The 21,549-nt window shown below is 42.5% G+C and overlaps 1 protein-coding gene across 1 annotated transcript in view; it reads right to left on the bottom strand.

Annotated features, from left to right (window-relative positions):
- SHROOM2 (shroom family member 2) overlaps positions 1 to 21,549 on the bottom strand; it is a 324,490-nt gene that overhangs the window by 180,887 nt on the left and 122,054 nt on the right. The window contains exon 2 of the mRNA XM_077480839.1: positions 19,302 to 19,447. Within this exon, the coding sequence (XP_077336965.1) occupies positions 19,302 to 19,447 (146 nt within the window). The remainder of the gene's footprint in view (positions 1 to 19,301; positions 19,448 to 21,549) is intronic.

Raw genomic sequence — 21,549 nt, 5'->3', positions numbered from 1 at the left:
GATCTGGTCTGCTGTGCAGCAGTAGATTAGTGCCATTAGTGATCTATTGCTGGCTGCAATCAGGCCTGCAATAGGCCACTATAGCAGTGATCTACTACGGTATGGACTACGGAGAGAAGGGACAGAACTGTAACAGCCCTGAGCCCCAGTATGGACAGGAAGGTCTGAGATGCTATATGACATGCAAATCCCCAAACCAGCCGGAGGTGTTAGGTGATGTCATTCACCAAAAATGGTCAAGACCAGAATTGTTCAAAGACATCAATTGAGATTCCCAGCCAGTTTGTTTACAATCAACAGCCTGGGATTTGTGCAGGCAAACTAGCAAAATATGGTCAGTCTATTTGGTGATTTTGTTTAAAGAAATTCTAAAGGAAAGTTTTATATTTAGAAAAATTATTAAACATGTTAATCCCATACCTCCCAACTTTTTGAGATGGGAATGAGGGACACCTATCAGCAAAAGCATACAGGCATAGGACACACCCCTTGCCACGCCCCCTTAAAGGAGAATTCAACAAGAAAACAAGATTTGTTAAACCAATAAATGCTTTTTTTTTTTTTTTACAACGACTATTCCTTTATAGTGGCTTTAGGAATTTACAAATGCAGCAATTTAGAAATCAGATGAAAGATTTAGCACTGGAAAACACTTTTTGATAGATAAAAAGTGCATTTTATATACATTATATACATGTATATATATATATATACACATATATATACCAAAATGAGGGACAAATGAGGAGGAATGAGGGACAGAGGGACATTGCTCCAAATCAGGGACAGTCCCTCCAAATCAGGGACAGTTGGGAGCTAAGCAATCACCTTTCACATGAGTGGACTGATTGGGTCCACCTGTCCGTTTTAAAGGGGGACCCGATTGGACCACCCATTGTTCTCTATATGGAGACATTTCTAAAAACGGACATGTGTCCATTTACATCTGTCTGCATTTGATTTAATATGGCCTGCCAAAAACAGAGCCACATTGTGTATCCATTTACACACAGAGCATGGCTCGCCCAAACTGTGTTGCATAGCAGCAAAGAAACTTAAGATTGCAGGGCTGGCTGTACTGTGTGGCAGGGCTATATAAATATCAAAGCTGAACAAACACACTTTTCCTTTTTCTAGACATAGAAGCTTATTAACAAAAATCTTCCATGCTTTGGGTGTGTGAAGCCCTCAAATTCTGACTTGCAGGTCTTAGACAAAATGAAAACAAGCATGTGGATAAAGTTGCAGACGTGCTGCCTCTGCCTTTCCAAGGTTATCAGGATCCGGATGGTGCAGGAATGCAGGCTATTTATTAGTGTTAGGCATTTAAGAAGAAGTCTGTGTTTAAACTACACACAAAGAGACTACTCAATGGGAAAATATTAAAGCTCTGACAAGAGTATTAAATATTGGGCTTTGGCCAAATCACCATGTGAATGATAGAACGCAGAGATATTGAAGGTTTCTGCATATTGGAAATGAGGAAAGTTACTAAAAAAAAAAACATGGCAATGTTATGCCATGTACACACGACTGGACTTTTTGACAGCAAAGGTCAGACGGAACGAATCCATTGGACAATTCGATCGTGTGTGGGCTTCATCGGACCATTGCGGTCTAAAAATCTGATGGAATTTAGATAAGAACATGTTTAAAATCTTTCCAACGGCCTCGAGTCCGGTCAAAAAATCCGTTCATCTGTATGCTAGTCCGACGTACGAAAACCGACGCTAGGGCAGCCATTAGCTACTGGCTATGAACTTCCTTATTCTAGTCCGGTTGTACGTCATCACATTCGAATCCGTCGGACCTTGGTGTGATTGTGTGTGGCCAAGTCCGTTCGTTCGGAAAGTCAGTTGGAACTCCGCTGAAAAGTCAGTCGGGAAGACCGTCGGACCTAGTCTGACGGAAAGTCCGGTCATGTGTACACGGCATTAGGCCATTTATGCCATTATGCTAGAGGCAGAATGAAACCGGTACCCAGTCCTATATTATATATGCCAACCATTGGTGGGGTTGTGCAATACATGCTAGTGCACAATGTAACATCAGGCAGCAAAGCCTGTATAAATAGCAACATTTATAGTGTTATAAAAAAGGAGAAAAATAATCCATACTAAATGATGCAACATTTCCGTAAAAGCTTAACAGTGCATTTTAAACAAGCTCAACTTGTTTTTGTGTCGTCGGCAACAAGAGGTTAAAAAGGCAAAACTTTTTTTTTCTATTTTTGGATAGAATGGAGAGTAATTAGAACTCCTCTCTGCTTTATTGCCCCCTGTGCCCCTGTTAGGGAGAGTCACCGTCTTTTTCCGGTTTACATTTATCATTGAAAGTCCCACATTTTGGGTTATCCCCAGAACAGGGATAGAGGGTGAATCTTCCAATGGGGACACTAATTCTGGTGACAAGAGATTTCCTCACTTTAGAGGAATTTTCTCTGACTTCCTGTTGTGGTTATGGGACAGGAAGTGAAGGTAAATCTTCCCAATGGGACACAGATAGCAAAAATAAAAATGACAGGGGTTATAACCTTTGCCTTTAGTTAGGCTGCTTTCACACTGAATGTGCTGGCCGTTAGTGGTAGAGTGCTGCCGGTTTTAGCGGTGCTTTACCGCTGTTAAAGTGGTGCTTTTAACCGCAGAAGCTGCCCATTCATTGCAATTGGGAGGGGCATTTTGGGAGCTACAGCACCCTCAAACAGCACCAAAGAGGCTTCTTTCAGGACTTTTTCTAGCATCCTGCAAGCGCAGCACCCACTGCAATGAATGGGAGTCAGTTTTCCTGCGATTTACAGGCATATTTCTAGCACTATGCCTGAAAACTCCCTCAGTGTGAAAGGGGTCTAATACTTTAACTTGTTAAGAGCTCTGAGACTCATACTTGCCCAACTGCTTTAAAGGATCATCCGCCTACGTCAAGTCCAAAAACTGTTGTAACCCACTTTATTTAGGGCTGACTTGCACAAGATACAGTCCAGCGTGTTTTTAATCTGGATCAAAAATGCACGCACAGTGGTTTCCATCCATCCCAATGGCCCTAGTTCACACCAGTGCAGTCAAGCAAAGTAGATCGTGTTGCACCTTTTCTGTATGGAACACAGCAAAACACATGGAAAACTATTTTGAACACACACACACATATGTTCACTCACTCAACTGTATATTTGTGGAGAGTCACTATTGCCACTCAGGCTGCTCATCTGATTTGGACTACAACCACACCTCCCTCCCTTCATCTCCATTATATGGGGAGCAGGAGGACTAATATCTTATAGACCAGGGATATGCAATTAGCAGTTCTCCATCTGTTGCAAAACTACAAGTCCCATCATGCCTCTGCCTCTGGGTGTCATGCTTGTGGCTGTCAAGATTCTTGCTAGGCATCATGGGAATTGTAGTTCTGCAACAGCTGGAGGTCCGCTAATTGCATATCACTGTTATAGAAGATACCTTTGAAAGAAGAAAAGGAAGTTTGTGCTTTCAGAACAATTCACAGGAAGTGACCGGGACAATGCATTTCTGGAAAAATCAACAGGTATTTCCTTAAATGCTTTTAGCCAGAAAGTTTTAAATGAATAAAGCCACCACATTGAACTATTGGTGGACTGCAATATATTAAAGGTTTATTTTGAGTTTCGATATTGTTTAAAGTGGTAGCAAACTCTTTTGTGCCATTTTTACCTACATAATAAAGCTTACCTGTAGGTAGAATGAATATCTCCTAAACAGTTTAGGAGATATTCCAGGGAGCAGCAGCTGGTGACATCACCGGCGCACAGGCTGGACTGGGACAGAAATTTGGCCCTGGACTTCATCCAGACTGGCCCACTTACATTTTGAGTGTCCCATTAACACTCCCTTACATCAGAATGTCCCATCACCAGCCCCCTTACATCAGAGTGTCCCATCAGCAGCCCCCTTACATCAGAGTGTCCCATCAACAGCCCCCTTACATCAGAGTGTCCCATCAGCAGCCCCTTTACATCAGAGTGTCCCATCAGCAGCCCCCTTACATCAGAGAGTCCCATCAGCAGCCCCCTTACATCAGAGAGTCCCATCAGCAGCCCCCTTACATCAGAGAGTCCCATCAGCAGCCCCCTTACATCAGAGAGTCCCATCAGCAGCCCCATTACATCACAGAGTCCCATCAGCAGCCCCATTACATCACAGAGTCCCATCAGCAGCCCCATTACATCACAGAGTCCCATCAGCAGCCCCATTACATCACAGAGTCCCATCAGCAGCCCCATTACATCACAGAGTCCCATCAGCAGCCCCATTACATCACAGAGTCCCATCAGCAGCCCCATTACATCACAGAGTCCCATCAGCAGCCCCATTACATCACAGAGTCCCATCAGCAGCCCCATTACATCACAGAGTCCCATCAGCAGCCCCTTACATCACAGAGTCCCATCAGCAGCCCCCTTACATCAGAGTGTCCCATAACCAGCCCCCTTACATCAGAGTGTCCCATAACCAGCCCCCTTTCATCAGAGTGGCCCACTGAGCCATCGGCCCACCGGGAAACTCCCGGTTGTCCCAATGGCCAGTACATGCCTGCCAGCGCATGTGCTATGAAGGAATGGCAAACCCATGCCGATCTTTCAGAGCGGTGTGCCATGGCTCCCACGCAAGAGTGACGTCATCGTGGCTCGGCCAGTCAGATGGCTGGAGCCCACGAACCTGGAACGAAGGCCAGGTGAACATGGAAGCCCTGTCAGCAGTGACAGTGGGCTTCGTTTTAAGGCATTTCATAGCATGCTGGTATTTGATGCATGCTAACGCATTATGATATTGACTTGCAGGGGGAAACTTTTTTATTTTTGTTTAGAGAGAATTTACTACCACTTTTAGGTTGAGTTCACACTGGCATTAAGAGCAGGCGTTTGAGAGGCGTTAAAAAGGCCTCTCAAACTCCTATGCACAAGATACAATAGACAGCACGTAGTGCTGTTCACACTAATGTTCACCCTGTACACACAATAGGATTTTCCGACCACAAATGTTGGATGTGAGCTTGTTGTCGGAAAGTCTGACTGTGTGTATGTTCCACAGAACATTTTTTGTCTGAACTTCCGCCAACAAATGTTTGAGAGCAGGTTCTCAAATTTTCCAACAACAAAACTTGTTGTCGGAAATTGTTGTTGAGCGTGTGTACATAAGTCCGATGCACAAGCGTGTGTACATAAGTCCAATGCACAAAAGTCCACGCATGCTCAGAATCAAGCAGAAGAGCCGTCCTGGCTACTGAACTTAATTTTTCTTGGCTCGTTGTATGTGTTGTACGTCACCGCGTTTTTGACGTTCGGAATTTCCGACATTTGTGTGGCCGTGTGTATGCAAGACAAGTTTGAGCCAACATCCTTCAGAAAAGAATCCACGGTTTTGTTGTCGGAAAATCCTATCGTGTGCACAGGGTATGTTAGCGTTGCATCTCTACAAAATTGAAGCCTCAAGTCGAGTCAGGAGGCGTTTGAAGCCTTTCAATGCCTCCCATTCAAGTCTATGGTAATGCTTTGCAAATACTCTGGCAGGCAGTTGCATAGTTGTTGCGGGGCGTTAATATTTACTGTAATGGAACAGGCATTTGTGGAGGTTTTTTTTAGATTTTTTTAGCGTTTTTAGAATAGTATTCCAACCAATTTAGGAGTTTACTACTTCAGGTGTTTTTGTTCACACCAATGGAAAGCACTAGGGTAGGAGAAGTGGAGAAGAGCTACTGTTTGAGCAACAAATGTGGGTCAAAAAGCTTGTAAAATGCGAATGTCGCACATTTTCAGGCATTCCCATTGAAGTCTATGGGTCCCAAATGTACTTTTTTGAATGATGGGCGTTTTGCTTCTGACAACAGAAAGCTCAGATGAGAACGGCACCATTGAAATAAATGGGATTTGGCTTGTTGAGGTTTTTAGCCTAGGTTCACACTGACAGCGGGAATGAAATCATGCAAGTTCAGCTAAACTCACACGATTTCATTTCCGCATGTCAGTCCCAATTTCAGGGGCGATTTCAGAGACATCTGTGTAGGTGGCTGCACAGATTTCTATGGAAATCGCACCCCAAAGTCACCAAAAGTAGTACAGAAACTACTTTTGGGAATCAGTGCAGCGCCACAAATGTGGCGTCGCACCAATTCAGATGGTGCCATTGCCGCCAATTTGGCATGTGATTTGACTTGTCAAATAGCATGCCAGATCGCTCAAATGTGAACCTAGGCTTCGAGCTACAAGCTTCTACACCACTCACCCTCCCCTCTTGCTCAGAACTCTCAGTGACTGGGAAGTAGACCCAGTCATTTGTCTGCTCCTCCTCTATTCACAGAAAGCTTTGTATTCTATGAAAGAAAACCAGTTCTGTGAATGGGTGAGATGGGAGGAAGGAGAGGGTGAGCAGCCCTCCACAGCACCTCAAAATCACCACTGTGGAAAGTATCAGGCATCAGTGGAAAGAGGAATTCTTCAGGAAACACCAGACAGCAAGACATAACTTACCTCTAATTAAAGTGGTTGTAAAGCCTAAAATGTTTTACCTTAAAGTATAACTAAAGGGAAAACTTTTTTGTTTTGTTTTGGATAGAGTGGAGAGGGATTAGAACATCTATCAGTTTTTATTGTGCGGCCTCAGAGAGATTCACCCTCTCTATTTGTCCTGTTTACCTTTATCATTAAAAGTGAAAGAGAAAGAAAACCCCAAATTTTGGGTTGTCCCCATAAAAGTATAGAGGGCAAATCTTCCAATGGGGACACTAGTTCTGGTGACCCAAAGGAAACCCCTTAATTTGCAGGGATTTCCTCTCGCTTCCTGTTTGGCTATGGAACAGGAAGTGACGGTAAATCTCCACAATGGGGCACAGACGGCGAAAGAAAGTCTGACAGGGTTTATAACCCTCCCTTACTCCATCCAAAATGAAAAAAATAAAAGAAAAAGTTTTGCCTATAGTTGTAATTTACTTAGGTATTCCTTGCATTAAAGTGGTTGTAAACCCTTACAACACACTTTGTCCTACAGGTAAGCCTAGATAAAGGCTTACCTGTAGGTCCAAGAAATATCTCCTAAACCTACACGGTTTAGGAGATATTTGCCGAAAGACAGTGGCGCGCAGGCGCACTGAGCGCGGCATCGTCAACGGCGAAGATGCCGCGCATGTCGGCTCCCGTGCGCATGCGCGGGAGCAAGTCATTGCGGCTTCGCCGAATGACAGCGGCGGAGCAGCAAGACCACACGAGAAGATGGATGCGCCAGACTACAGGGGACAGCGGTGACATCGCTGGCTCCTGTGTCAGGTAAGTGACACATAATGGACTACTATGCGATGCATAGTAGTCCATTATGCTTTGCCTTTGCAGGGAATGAAAGAGGAAGTAAACTCATCAGGGTTTACTTCCTCTTTAAGGTAAAAAATGTTTAGGTGTCAGCATCCCTCCATCCTCCCTCCCTCCCCTTTTACTTACCTAAGCCCTCATTAGATCTAGCATCATGCACGTCTGAAGCTCTTCTCTCCCTTCACTTCCAAGTCACCCTGGCTTTGCTAGGACATCGGGAGCCATTGGCTACCAGTACTGTCAATCAAAGCCAGTAAAGAGGGTGCAGGGGTCAGAGTCCTGCCGTCTGTGTCAATGGATGCAGCAGCGGGGCTCGGGTGCGAGCATGCATGAATGCCCCCATGGGAAGCAGCTTTCCATGGGAGCACTGGACAGAGGGGAGGGGTAAGGACCCCCAGTGGGGAACCCAAAAATAGGTTTTACCTTCCATGCATAGAATGCATGGAGGTAAAAAACCTTCAGCCTTTATAACCACTTTAATGTATCTTATGTCCCTGGTGCTGTATTTACAACCAAATTTTAAGCTTAGTGCCCTAATGAACAAGACTTCTGAAAACAGCTACTGGAAAAACAGAATTTTTTTTTATGTGGTCACAAAAGCCACAATAAAAGCCACATTAAAACATGAACACGGATGGTTAAAAAAGGCCATGCGGCACGATTGTTCATACAAATCTGTAGGTATCAATGCATTTTCTTCCTTAGCCACAGTAGAGCAGATTGTAGATTTTGGAAGCCTGGAAATGCATTACTCCCCAACAATTTGTGGAAGGTAATACCCTAAAGGTTTCTATTATAATAGCATACCTCCTAAACTTTTTAGATGGGAATGAGGAACACCTATCAGCAAAAAAAGTATAGGACACACCCCCTGCCACGCCCCCTTAAAGGAGTATTGTACGAAAAAACAAGATTGGTTAACCGGTTCCCGACCGATTCCTGCACATATACGTTGGCAGCATGGCACTGCTGGGCAAAGTAACGTACCTGTACATTACTTTGAATTTTCCCGCTGTGCTTACCGTGGTCGCGGGTCCCGCGGACTCAATCACCGCAGGGATACCAGTGATCGCATCACAGAGCTAAAGAACGGGGAGATTCCGATGTAAACATCATCTTCCCGTTCTGCCTAGTGACAGCACACTGATCGTCTGCTCCCTGTCATCGGGAGCAGCGATCAGTGTGGTGTCACACACAGCCACGCCCCCATACAGTTAGAAACACGCCCCTAAGAACACTTAACTCCTACACTGCCACCTAGTGGTTAACCCCTTCACTGCCAGTGACATTTTTACAGTAATCAATGCAATTTTATAGCATCAATCTCTGCATTATTATTATACAGGTTTTATATAGTGCCAACAGTTTGCTCAGCGCTTTACAAAACGAGGGCAGACATTACAGTTACATTACAAGAGGAATCAGAATGATTAATGACAATGGTCCCAAAAATGTGTCAAAATTGTCCAATGTGTCCGCCAAAATGTCGCAGTCACAATAAAAAAAAAAATCGCTGATTCCCGCCATTACTAGTAAAAATGAATAAATAAAAATGCCATAAAACTATGCCTTATTTTGTAGACGCTATAACTTTTGCACAAACCAATCAATAAACAATTATTGCAATTTTTTTTTACCAAAAACATGTAGAATACGTATCGGCCTAAACTGAGGGAAAAAAATGTTTTTTATATATTTTTGGGGGATATTTATTATAGCAAAAAGTAAAAAATAATATGTGTTTTTTTTCAAAATGGTCACTCTGTTTATAGCACAAAAAATAACAACCACAGAGGTGATCAAAAACCACCAAAAGAAAGCTCTATTTGTGGGGGAAAAAAAGGACGTCAATTTTGTTTGGGAGCCACGTCACACGACCGCGCAATTGTCAGTTAAACAACGCAGTGCCGAATCGCAAAAAGGGGCCTGGTCCTTTAGCTGCAAATTGGTCCGGGGCTTAAGTGGTTAACAACTTAAATACTAAGCCATTTTTCTGGCACTTGTTGCTTACAAGTTAAATCAGTATTTTCTGCCAGAAAAGTACTTAGGACCCCCAAACATCATATATATATATATTTTTTTTTTAGCAGAGACCCTAGAGAATAAAATGGCGGTCGTTACAATATTTTATGTCACACTGTATTTGCGCAGTGGTCTTTCAAATACAACTGTTTGGGAAAAAATACACTTCAATGAATTAAAACCACAGAGGTGATCAAATACCACCAAAAGAAAACGTTATTTGTTGGAAAAAAAGGACGCCAAATTTTGTTTGGGAACCATGTCGCACGACCGCGCAATTGTCAGTTAAAGCGGCGCAGTGCTGAATCGCAAAAAACGCTCTGGTCAGGAAGGGGGCAAATCCTTCCAGGGCTTAAGTGGTTAAACCCACAAATGCTTTTTTTTTTTTTTTTTTTTACCACTACTATTCCTTTATAGTGGCTTTTAAAATTTACAAATGCAGCAATTTAGAAATCAGATGAAAGTTTAGCGCTGGAAAAAACTTTTTGATAGCTAAAAAGTGCATTTTATATACAATTATATAGATCAGACCAAAATGAGGGACAAATGGGGAGGAACGAGGGACAGAGGGACATTGCTCCAAATCAGGGACAGTCCCTGGAAATCAGGGACAGTTGGGAGCTATGTAATAGTGCATAAAAAGGACCTGTACTGCCCAAATGTGTGTCCTGTGATTAGCCATGAACTGCAATATTTGTTCGAAAACCTTTACTCTTCCACAATGCATGCACATATTATTACAACAATAACCATTTGCATCTTTATAATCCACAACCCAGCTACAATTTGCATATGGCTTACTAAACAGGAGAAGTATATCTATCCCAGGCACTGCCCTCTATTATTAGAACTTGGGGAGAGCATCGCAGTAGAATGTGACACACCTTTAATATATATTGCACAATAACAGATCTGGCTTCATAACATACCTGGTGTAACAGTTATATTCTTTTAGGAAAACCTATAATGTTCTCCTTATCACATTCTGACTCACAGCAACATAACAGACTAATTGGAGCCTCGCACGCCTGCCCTTAAAAAACAATTCCAGACAACAAGTGAAAGGCATCAGTAAGCTACTAATGCTTTCTAGCAAACACTGCAAATGTGCTAATGTCTGAAAGTTCACTCACCTTAATGCAATTAAAGTTCTCCGTGCAATGCACTCATGCAGCTCATTTGCATAGCTCCCAACTGTCCATAATTTCGAGGGACTGTCCCTGATTTGGAGCAATGTCCCTCTGTCATCCTCATTTGTCCCTCATTTTGGTCTGATCTATATAGTTGTATATAAAATGCACTTTTTATCTATCAAAAAGTGCTTCCCAGTGCTAAACATTTCATCTGATTTCTAAATTGCTGCACTTGTAATATCCAAAAGCCAATTTAAAGGAATAGTAGTGGTAAAAAAAAAGCACTTGTGGGTTTAACCAATGTTTTTTTGTACAATTCTCCTTTAAGGGGGCGTGGCAAGGGGTGTGTCCTATACCTGCATACGTTTGCTGATAGGTGTCCCTCATTCCCATCTCAAAAGGTTGGGAGTTATGCATTTGTAGTGTACTACTTAAAACCTGATGTATGTAACGTCCTCTCAGGCCTCATACACACAAGGCGTTTGCCCAGCTCTTCTGAAAGCCTGTTCTCCTGGCAGGAGAAAAGCATCGTACAAAACATGCTCAGGCACGTTTCAGTGCATCAAGTGTTTAGGTGTTTATTTACTATATTAATTCAATAGGATCATTTTTTGGCCACTAAAATGAACGTTCAAATGCAAAATGCACTTCGTGTTTACGCTCTTTTAGAAGCATTTATGCACATCAGTGATTTTTTTCTGCTGAAAGATTCTTCTTCTGAATGCACAAGCGACCTTTTTCCTTTTCTGCATGCAAACGTCTGTGTGCATGGATGCATGCAGGGGCATTAAAGTATTACTAAACCCACAACAGTAAAATCAGTCTGTATATGCAATAAAGCATGCTTGTTATACTCACTGTGGAACATAAGAGGTTAATCCTCTGCATTGTGTAAAAGGCTGCTTTATCCTGTATGCATACATCATCCTGCACTGTCTATCTGGGGAAAGTCAGCTAACACAGGCAGAGTAGCCGACCTGCACATGCTCAGTTGTGTCTTTTATGCTGGAGAGAACAGTTTATTGTTCTCAGAGATAGCCAGGTCACATGATACCGACATCACACATGTGGGCATGTATACAGGCTGCATTGAAAACCTCCTCCTTCCTGAACTCTCAGCATTGAAGAAACTGCAGTTTATGATGTAACCGTGGTATGCAGATCATCCAAAAAAAAGGTATGTAGTGGCAGGATTTTATTTAGAAGATTTATAAACTGGGGGGGGGGGGGGGGGCAGATGAACTATTTTCATATTACTGGGTTTAGTAACACTTTAAAGTGTTACTAAACTCACAACAGTAAAATCAGTCTGTACATGCAGTAAAGCATGCTTGTTATACTCACTGTGGAACCTAAGGGGTAAATCCCCTTGATTATGTAAAAAGGGTGTTTGACCCTGTCTTCTCTGATCATCCGCTTCTTTCATTGTTCCCAATCTATCTGCTGATAAAACAGAGCCATGGAGCACTCTGCACATGCTCAGTTTGGTGTATATTTCTAGAGAGTTTTTTTTTGGGAGCATGCATGTGACCAGCACAGGGCCAATCAGCACTGTCCAGACAGGGGGTCAGGGGTCCTGCAGCCTCATAAGACAATCAGAGAATCAGAGAATGAAAACTCATCCTACAAGCTTTAACCAGACATTGATAGAAGTCACAATATACTGTTGATGGGAAAAAGTATTTAGCAGCTGATATTTACTAAATAATTGCATTTCCATGCTCTGTGTACTGTGGGAGACCAGATATAGTGAATTCTGGTTCCTGGGTTTAGTAACACTTTAAGTAGCAGAAAGAAACATCAAACACCCTTAAAAGCTGCATGTTTAATGCCCAGTGTGCATGAAGCCTTACTGCCTGTGCTCCTACCATCAATCCCTACATCAATGAACACAGTAGTGATCTAGGGACTAGAGGGAGCCCATAGGGGGGACTCTGACACACCCAGAACAGGAAAGATTTAAAGGGCAACTTCACTTTCGTGTAAATAAAATATAGGTATTAAAAATATATATACCATATACAATTGCTACATAAACCAAATTATATTTGATTTTTTTTTAAATGTTCCTTTTCAAACTGCAGCACTGTCATTTTTTGTTAAATTTAATACAATATGGCAAGCTGGAGGCATCCATTACACAGTTGGTGTAGAGAATGCCCCTAAAAATGTAATTTCCTGCTTGAGTGAAGATCTCTGCACTAAGATACAAGTTAGATTTTTAGGCATCATCTGCAACAGAAATTCCTAAATGATAGTCCTTTCTAAAGGGACGCAGACACTGCAACTTCTTATCAGGACACAAAAAGTGCACCAGCTGATTAAAATAAATTAGTCATTTCCATTCAAAATCAGAATCCAAAGACACAAAGTGGAACAAACAGCTTTTTCTTTAGAGCAGAAACCAGTAGGAATCTGCAACAATGTTTGTTAAAATCTTGCAATGTACATTGATTACCCAGAAGTGATCATTTTTTTTCTCAACAAAAGTAGAGTTGGTCTTTAATAAAAGGGTAACAGAGCAGGTAAATACAGTATAATTTATCTTACTTTACAGGAGAAGTTAGTGTTGATTTTTTTTTTATAGCAACAGATTTGCTTTAATTGCTATACAGAGTATCTAATTTGGGTGCGCTGGATAATAATATGGCTGTACGAAGCATGGACTTTGTAGAAGACAGTCATGTGAAAAACTAAGTCAACTCTTGGAAACTCTTAACATTTCTGTCAGGGCTGGGCTCAGCCCTTCCTTTTCTGTGCTCTCCACAATTACTCAGCTGTTGATGATATCCTGCTCATCAGTCCTGCCTACTTAAGCCGTCCAGTCCAGAGGAGCTCTGCCTTCGCCTTGGTTAACATCACAGAAATTATCTCCTGCTATCATGTTCAAGACTTGCTTTGCTGACATCCCTTCTGGCTCCAGATCCTGCTTGCTGTTCCACTACATTGATCCCCAAAGTTTGGCTTGTCTGACTATCCTTTCAATGTGATTTAACTGTACTTCTGTCTCGGCCTGATTTCATGGTTTCTGACCATTTTCAAAATATCTGAACAGGCAAACATTAGCTCTTTATACAAACAGGCCCTTCAGAGGTGATAAACGTGAACAAAAACAAAAGAAAAAAATAACCTGCTTTCATCCAAAGTATCAACAGATATAATGGTGTGATAATGAGTGGGTTGAAAACAGCGGCTAGTGTAATATATGTAATGTGATATAATGGTGTACTGTGGAAAAGGTAAGTGCACCCTTCGCCTAAGGGGTTGGAATTGATCTTTTTAGCAGAAATTACGTTTTGTATATAATTTACTTAACTGCCCACCAGTCTCAGTGAATTTCTGACCACTCCAATAAAAATTTGTCTCAGCTGAAAGAGGTTTGTTGGTTTCCGTGTATAAACTGCCCATTTCAAATAACCCCAAAACATTTCAAAGGGCTTCAAATCAAGTCTTTAAATGGGCACTTTCACCCCCTTCTTATATGGGCCAATTTTCAGCTTTCCGCACTGTCGCACTTTGAATGACAGTTGCACGGTCATGTAACTGTACCCAAACAAATTTTTTATCTTTTTTTTTTGAGCCAGATAGAGCTTTCTTTTGGCGTTTTTTAATAATCACTGGGATTTTTATTTTTTTGCTAAACAAATTAAAAAAGACCAACATTTTTTCAAATAAGTAATTTTTTTTTCCTTCACTGATGTGCACTGACGCGGCTGCACTGATAAGTGGCACTGATTGGCAAACAATTGTGGGCACAGATTGGCAAAACTTGTGGGCACAGATTGGCAAAACTTGTGGGCACAGATTGGCAACACTTGAGGACACTGTTAGGGCTGCACTGATGATCAGGACGCAGATGAGAAGTGCTCTAATTATCAGTGTAGATGTCCCCTGCAAGGATTTGCCAGTTATCAGCTTGAACTACCGATAACCAGCAAATTGTGTGTACACTGATCAGCTGAAGCTGATAAGACTGACATAGGCAAACCATAGATAATCAGCACAAGTAAATACTATGAAAAAAAAAAACAAGTCATCTATGAACAGGGTTGCCATAGAAACGTTGGATTGAGAAGGAGGCTTGGTTAACAGTACAGGAAGTGCTCAATGTAAGGGCGGAAATACACTACTGTGGACTCAGAAAACAATACTTAAGATGGTGCTGCCTAACCCCTGGAAACAAGTTTTTAAAGTTTCTTGAAACAGTAATATGCGATTTGGGCTGGATTACAGTGGCTATAGTTTGATAATTACTCATTATAATGGACTAAATGAAAAGAAGCATCAGAGTGAGAGCGTTTACTTCCTCTTTAATCTTGGTGTGAATACATTTTACATGCCAATAGTAAAGAGAGCACTATGCCCTAGTCTGATAAGATAGGTTCCATCTGCAGCTACTCCCTAACGAGGTTCCAAACACTGGCAGCTAATTTGGAACAACGGATTCTATTTTCATGGACTTGAAGTGGTGGTAAATATAATGGTGCACTTACATTTTCTACTTGACCATCAACATTTTCCTTAATTTAGATTAGGAGAATGAATACACCATGTTAATGTTCTTTGTCATATGTAAAACATGTTCATCTGTGGGGAATTTTCGAACGAAGATCTAAATCTGTTGCTTTCCATGGTGTGTACTTTTTTTTTTTCCACATGGCTGCATGTTGTTACTTTTCAACCACTGATCGTTTCTTCCACAAATTACATTTTTTTCACAATTTCGAAATATCCAGATTGAATACATTGATGATCATACTAGTTATTTATCTGGCTAGTTGGACCTATGGCAACTTTTTGTGTAACTAAAAACTAGGACACCAACAAAAATGTACATAGGACATGCTGTATACCAGGGGTCTCAAACTGGCAACCCTCCAGCTGTTGCAAAACTATAATGCCGCATACACACGATCGGGATTTTGGTCGGAAAAAGCTCTGATGGTTTTCCCGACAGAGTTATGACAGGATTTTGCTCAAGCTGTCTTGCATACACAAGGTCACACCAAATTCCGACCGTCAAGAATGCGGTGACGTACAACACGTACAACTGGACTAGAAAAAGGAAGTTCAATACCCAGTAGTCAACAGCGTTCATCTCGTAGTTGAATCTGAGCATGCGTGAGATTTTGCGCATCGGAATTGCATACACATGATCGGAATTTTCGATAGAAGCTTTTTCTATCGGAAAAAGCTTCTATCGGAAATTCCAATCGTGTGTATGCAATTCTGACGTGCAAAAACTCACGCATGCTCAGATTCAACTACAACCTGCTCTCAATCTTTTGCTGGCGGAAATTCGGCCAGCAAAATTCCGATGGAGCCTACACATGGTCGCATTTTCCGACCAAAAGCTCTCATCGGTCTTCTGCTGGCCGAAATTCCGACCGTGTGTACGCGGCATAAGTCCCATGAGGCATGGCAAGGGTGACAGTTACAAGCATGACTCCCACAGGCCAGGCACGATTGGACTTGTAGTTCACAACAGCGGAGGGCCGCCAGTTTGAGACCACTGCTGTATACCTATAATTTTATATTAAATAAGTATTAGGTGATATAACTAAGTACAGAGAATACATTTTTCGCTTTCTTTACAATTGTTGAAGTGTTTTACAGCATTTCTATTTTCTGCTTAGCACTGACTATCTTATCAGAAGGAAGCGGTCCTCCCAAAAAGAAAAGCATTATTCAGAACAGGAAACCAGCTGGTCTGAAGGTCATTTTAACAAGTTAACAATATATATTTATACAGGTCTGAGTGTCTTCCTTTTCCCCTCCACAAGCTTCATTTTATTTTGTAGGTGGCTCAGTTGGCAACTGATGATCTACACTCAAGTATGAAGAACACAAAATATTATCTGTGAGATTTGCATACAGGATGACTTCTACTTCAACAAAAATCAAAAAAAATAAATAAATAAAAAGTAGGATTTGACTATAAAACAAAGCAAACTACTGCTCAAAATAGTGAATACTATTAAATGACTAGGCCCGGATGGAACGGTCATATAAGATAATGATAATGTTAAAACTACAGGAAGCAGTGGAAGCTATCTAATTTAAAACTATGGATGGAAAATGCTAAACCATTTGTGAGCTGTCACAACTTTTAATGCATTAACCCCTTTAATAAAAAGGCAACAGGAACATTTCTAAAAAAAAAAAAAAAAAAAAAAAAAAAATATACACACACAGGTTACAGCTGCAAATTCCAGTACAGCCAACAGAACATAGACAGCTATAGCCATCCAATATCTGCTATAGGATCAGCCCAGTTTTCTATAAACTTCGGCCATGCTACATATATCTTTGCTTCAGAATCAACAGCAAGGCGACTGATGATGAATACAGTAACAATGGGGGTTATTTACGAAAGGCAAATCCACTTTGCACTACAAGTGCACTGCAAGTGCAGTCGCCGTAGATCTGAGGGGGACATGCAATGAAATAAAAAAAAAAAAAAAAAAAAAACAGCATTTCTGCCTGCACATGATTGGATGATAAAATCAGCGTTTCCCCTCATTTCAGATCTACCCCACAGTTAAATAACCCTCTGTGTGTCACTATATAAAAGAGGAATCTAAGCCAGAAAAGATTTTTTTGCGTTTTAAAGTTATTAACCACTTGCTGACCGCCCCATAGCACTTTTACATTTTTACTGTTTATATGATCCTGCACTTTCGGGTATCGGGCACAAGTGTGCACCGCTAGCAGCACGCTACCGCTGTGAATCTACCAAGCAGGGGCTTATCAGTGGGTCTTGCGGGACCGATGTCCGCCGGCACCCGCTGATAGTTCTGTGCACAGGCAGAACGGTGATCTGATTATGTAAACAACGCAGATTGCCATTTGGTCAGTACAGAATACATGGATCCTGCGTTTCCTAAAAGCAGGAACACCGATCCATGCCTTCCACTAGTAAAAGCCCCTCCCCCACTACACTGAAACACCAGCTAGGCACACAGTTAGTCCTTTGATTGCCCCTGATGTTAACCTCTTCCCAGCCTGTGCCATTAGTACAATGACAGTGCATATTTTTAGCACTGTAATAATATCACTGGTCCCCAAAATGTGTCAAAAATGTCCAATTTGTCCACGGCAATATTGCAGTCCCTCTATAAGTCGCTGATCGTCGCCATTACTACAGTTGGGTGGGGGGGTTTAAAACTCCTGGAGCTGAAGTGGTTAAAGTTTACTTTGCCATTTCAAACTGAAGCTGATGTAATAGCACCTGCCAAGCTTGACCCATTCAAGTGAATGAGGTCAATCTGCAAGTACCCTGCAACCTTATGCAGTACAGCAAACAAGGGGTTAAAGCAGCCAGCATTGTGTTGCCTTCTCCACTGGCTTTAACCCCTTGGAATTTTGCAGTTGTGGGGCACTTGCAGAGTGGCCCCATTTACTTGACTGAATTCTGATTGGCAGGCAGTAGCACCCACCAAAAGCAACTGGGTGGCTTAATTCCTGCTGTTGCACATGGACACCTTTGGCTGCTGCCTCAGCAGCTAACGTGTTAATGGGGGTAGGGATTCGGGAGGTAAAACCATGACTAAACAGCATGGGTTTTACCATCTCTCAACTTGACGTGTGAACAAGCCCTAAGACCCCTTTCACACCACACCGCTCATAGCATGGGCGGTAAAACGCCGCTAAAAATAGCGGATTTGCGGCGCATTTTGGCCGCTAATGGGGCGCTTTTACTCCCGCTAGTGACCGACAAAGGATTAAAACCGCCAGCAATACGCAGCAATAGCGGCATTTTGCCAGCGGTATTACAGTGCTGCCCCATTGATTTCAATGGGGAGCAGTGGTGGAGGAGCGGTAAACACACCGCTCCTTCATCGCTCCAAAGAAGCTACTGGCAGGACTTTTCCCTGACGTCCTGTCAGCGCACCGTTGTAGTGCGAAAGCCCTCTGGCTTTCACACTACAATCAATGGTGCAGCTTTTTTTAGGGCGGATTACAGGCGCTATTTCTAACGCTATAGCGCCTGCAAAACTCCCTGGTGTGAAAGGGGTCTAAGGATGCTGCTGCCGAATGCAACTAAGGGATCATTCACAAGTGTTGCTGGCTGCTCCTCTGAAAAGTGATCGAAGTGTGTCGGGCAGGTGAGGAGGTGATATTTTGCCTCCTCACCACCTGTGCAATTACAACACGGTGGTATAGCAATTAGAGGTGAGGAGCCAACACTGTGCCCAGTGACCTGACTTCTTTTGTGGTGTTCAGGTTGATCTCTACCTCTCCAAGGTAGTCTACCCTGCCCTAAGGACTACTTCTAAAAATATGTAAACACTGTTGCATACACTGTTAGCTACAATAATGTCGGGATCCGCCCAGATAGCTGACAGGCAGCTGGAACAGCCTCTCAGCACTGCTGAGAGGCTGCTCCTGCCCCCTCCACAGCCCAGTGTGCCAGTTAGTGCTGAGGGAGAAGAATAGAGAGCAGTGACTGACAGTTCCCGTTCTGTGCTTAGAGGGGACCCAAGAACTGAGCAATCAGCTGCTCCCTCCCCCTCCACACACCGGCGCTCAAGTGAGCGCTGAAGGGGCAAAGCAAAGACCAGTGAGAGTCACTGTTCTTTGCTCAGAGTGGACCCCAGAACTGAGCGATCAGCAGACATGTGATCGCTCAGTTCTTGGGCTTAGAGCCAGCGGGGATCAGCTGTTGCATCGGACCGATGCTGCACCTGGTAGGTATGTTTGTTTATTTTTTTTAAATTCCCACACATTTCTTTTAACTGCTAAATGCAATTCACTGTAAAAAAAAATATTGTACCAAAGAATACATAAACCAAAATGTGAACAAAAAGATTTCTTACCTTTTAATAATCATTTTTAATGTCTTATGTGATCCTTTCACCAGACAGATTGCCTCTTGGCGATAACCTGAGAGTGGTATATCATTTATATTGACAATTTCATCCCCTGCCATTATGATCTCAGCAGCTTTACTCCCTTCTTCAACCTGAAAACACAAAATAGAATAGTAATGGTGATTAAAATGATCAAGTTGTGGAATCTATTGATACAGTTGAGTGCTGTCCCCATTTATGTGCACTAAAACCATATCTCCAGCCAAAATGTTTTCTTTAAGTTTTTAATTAAACACCATTTGTTTACTGGGCACTTAAACCCCCTTCCTGCCTAGGCCAATTTTCAGCTTTCAGCACTGATGCACTTTAAAAGACAATTGCGCAGTCATACAATACTGTACGCAAATGAAGTTTTTATCATGTTTTTTTCCCACAAATAGAGCTTTCTTTGGGTGGCATTTAATTACAGCTGGAATTTTTATTTTTTGCTAAACAAAAAAATTGATGTTTCATGGTGTGTTATAAAATTTTGCAAACAGGTAATTTTTGCAAAGTCAGCGCAAGCATATATGGTAAATATCTCCTAAACCGTGCAGGTTTAGGAGATATTTACAGTACCTACAGGTAAGCCTAATATAGGTGGTGTGACTAGGTTTATAACCACTTTAACAAGCTTGTGATCACCCAGTTGTTAACATAGTTGAGCAGCTCCCACCCTCCATCCAGATGTGCAGCACCTCCCGCCCCCTGCGCTGCTGTGGGGATGATAGCGGCGCTCGGGTGGGAGACTGTGGAGAGCAAACCCCATGCTGGTAAGTGCCTCTGCTCTGCTGAAGGTAGGATTGTGCAGGGGAGGCATGCATTGAAAGGGACACTTTGATGTGAAGGGGCACTGAGATATAGAGGGGCACTGTGACATAAAAGGGACATTGTGATTTAAAAGGGTACTGTGATGTAAAGTGGCGCTGTTATGTGAAGGGCACTGCATTGTAAAGAGGCATTTCAATGTAAAGGTAGGTTGTGATGTGAAAGAACTGAGGACACTATGAGACTGCTTTAAAGGAGCAGATTTAAAGGGGGACTATGGACAATGATGTAAATGGGGGAACTGTGATGTTAAGGGGGTTGTGATGTGAAGGTGGGGGCTATGATGTGAAAGGTAGGCTAAAGACACTGATGTACAGGGGGGCCGTGATGTGTGATAGCACTATGAAGCAGAACCTGTATACAGACAAGAAAACATGGATGCCCCCATGTACATATATCACTGAAAGAAAAGTTTGTACATGTATAACATTAATAAGATTATTTATATCCAGCTGATTTTGCAGTAATTTATTCCGTTATTATTTTGCCTTCCATTTTGGTTTCTGCTCCTCCCGCCATCAACATTAACATTTTCAAATAAAACAGTTTTTCTTCACAAAACCTTATTTTAGAGCCAGCGATGTAATAACCAAGTTTCTGTGATTCTCTATGTAATGCAAGCAAATCATGACTGGTGGGGCCAGCAGAGTGCTCTACATAGCCTCTTGAAAAGATCAGAGCACCATGTCTCAGTACTCAGGAGCCCTCATCCTAATCCAAGCAGTGGACTGGCATTTGGGAGCAGTTAGGCCCCTTTTCACATGAGGCAGAATCTGATTTGCTCAGCAGGGAAGTGGTCCTCTGATGCCCTGTGAAGCAGAGCGGGCAGATAACAAGTCTGTCTCCGCTCAGTTTCTGCAGTGCAGACATGGGCAGAGCCTGCTCTGTGGGCGGCTGTCTGTTTACACCCATCTGCTTTCCGATTCGATACACCTAGACAAAGGGAGATAGATCCCCTTCCTTTTTAGCCCGCCAGTCCATAGGGATACATGGACCATCTGATAATGTCCACCTAAACAATAGACAGGCAGGCCTGATTGGATCGCCCATGTGAAAGGGGCCTCAAGCAAATATTAAATAAACTTTTCTAAGCAGAGGTCAGTCTGAAAGAGTGGGCATTCCTATGACGGCTGTATTTGCATGCAAGTATGTCCACATGCGATGCTGAGCCTCCAGAACTGAATATATTAAAAAACAATGAATGAAAGGGGTGGACCACGGACAGCAAGGCTGGGGAAGAAAGGACTAGTAGATGCCAGGCACCCTCCAACGAGGAAATAAGGTGAACTCTATTTGACTTGCTGCAGCTTCTAATGCACACGGAAACGCCAAGGGCTCATTCACACTTGCTTCGGCTTTAATGCACATTAAGGGCTTGTTTACATTT

Source organism: Lithobates pipiens, unplaced genomic scaffold (genome assembly GCF_037356315.1).
Source record: "Lithobates pipiens isolate NorthernLeopardFrog02 unplaced genomic scaffold, aLitPip1_a1.2 Scaffold_16, whole genome shotgun sequence".
NCBI lineage: Eukaryota > Metazoa > Chordata > Amphibia > Anura > Ranidae > Lithobates > Lithobates pipiens.
This window is presented reverse-complemented; position numbering and strand designations above follow the sequence as displayed.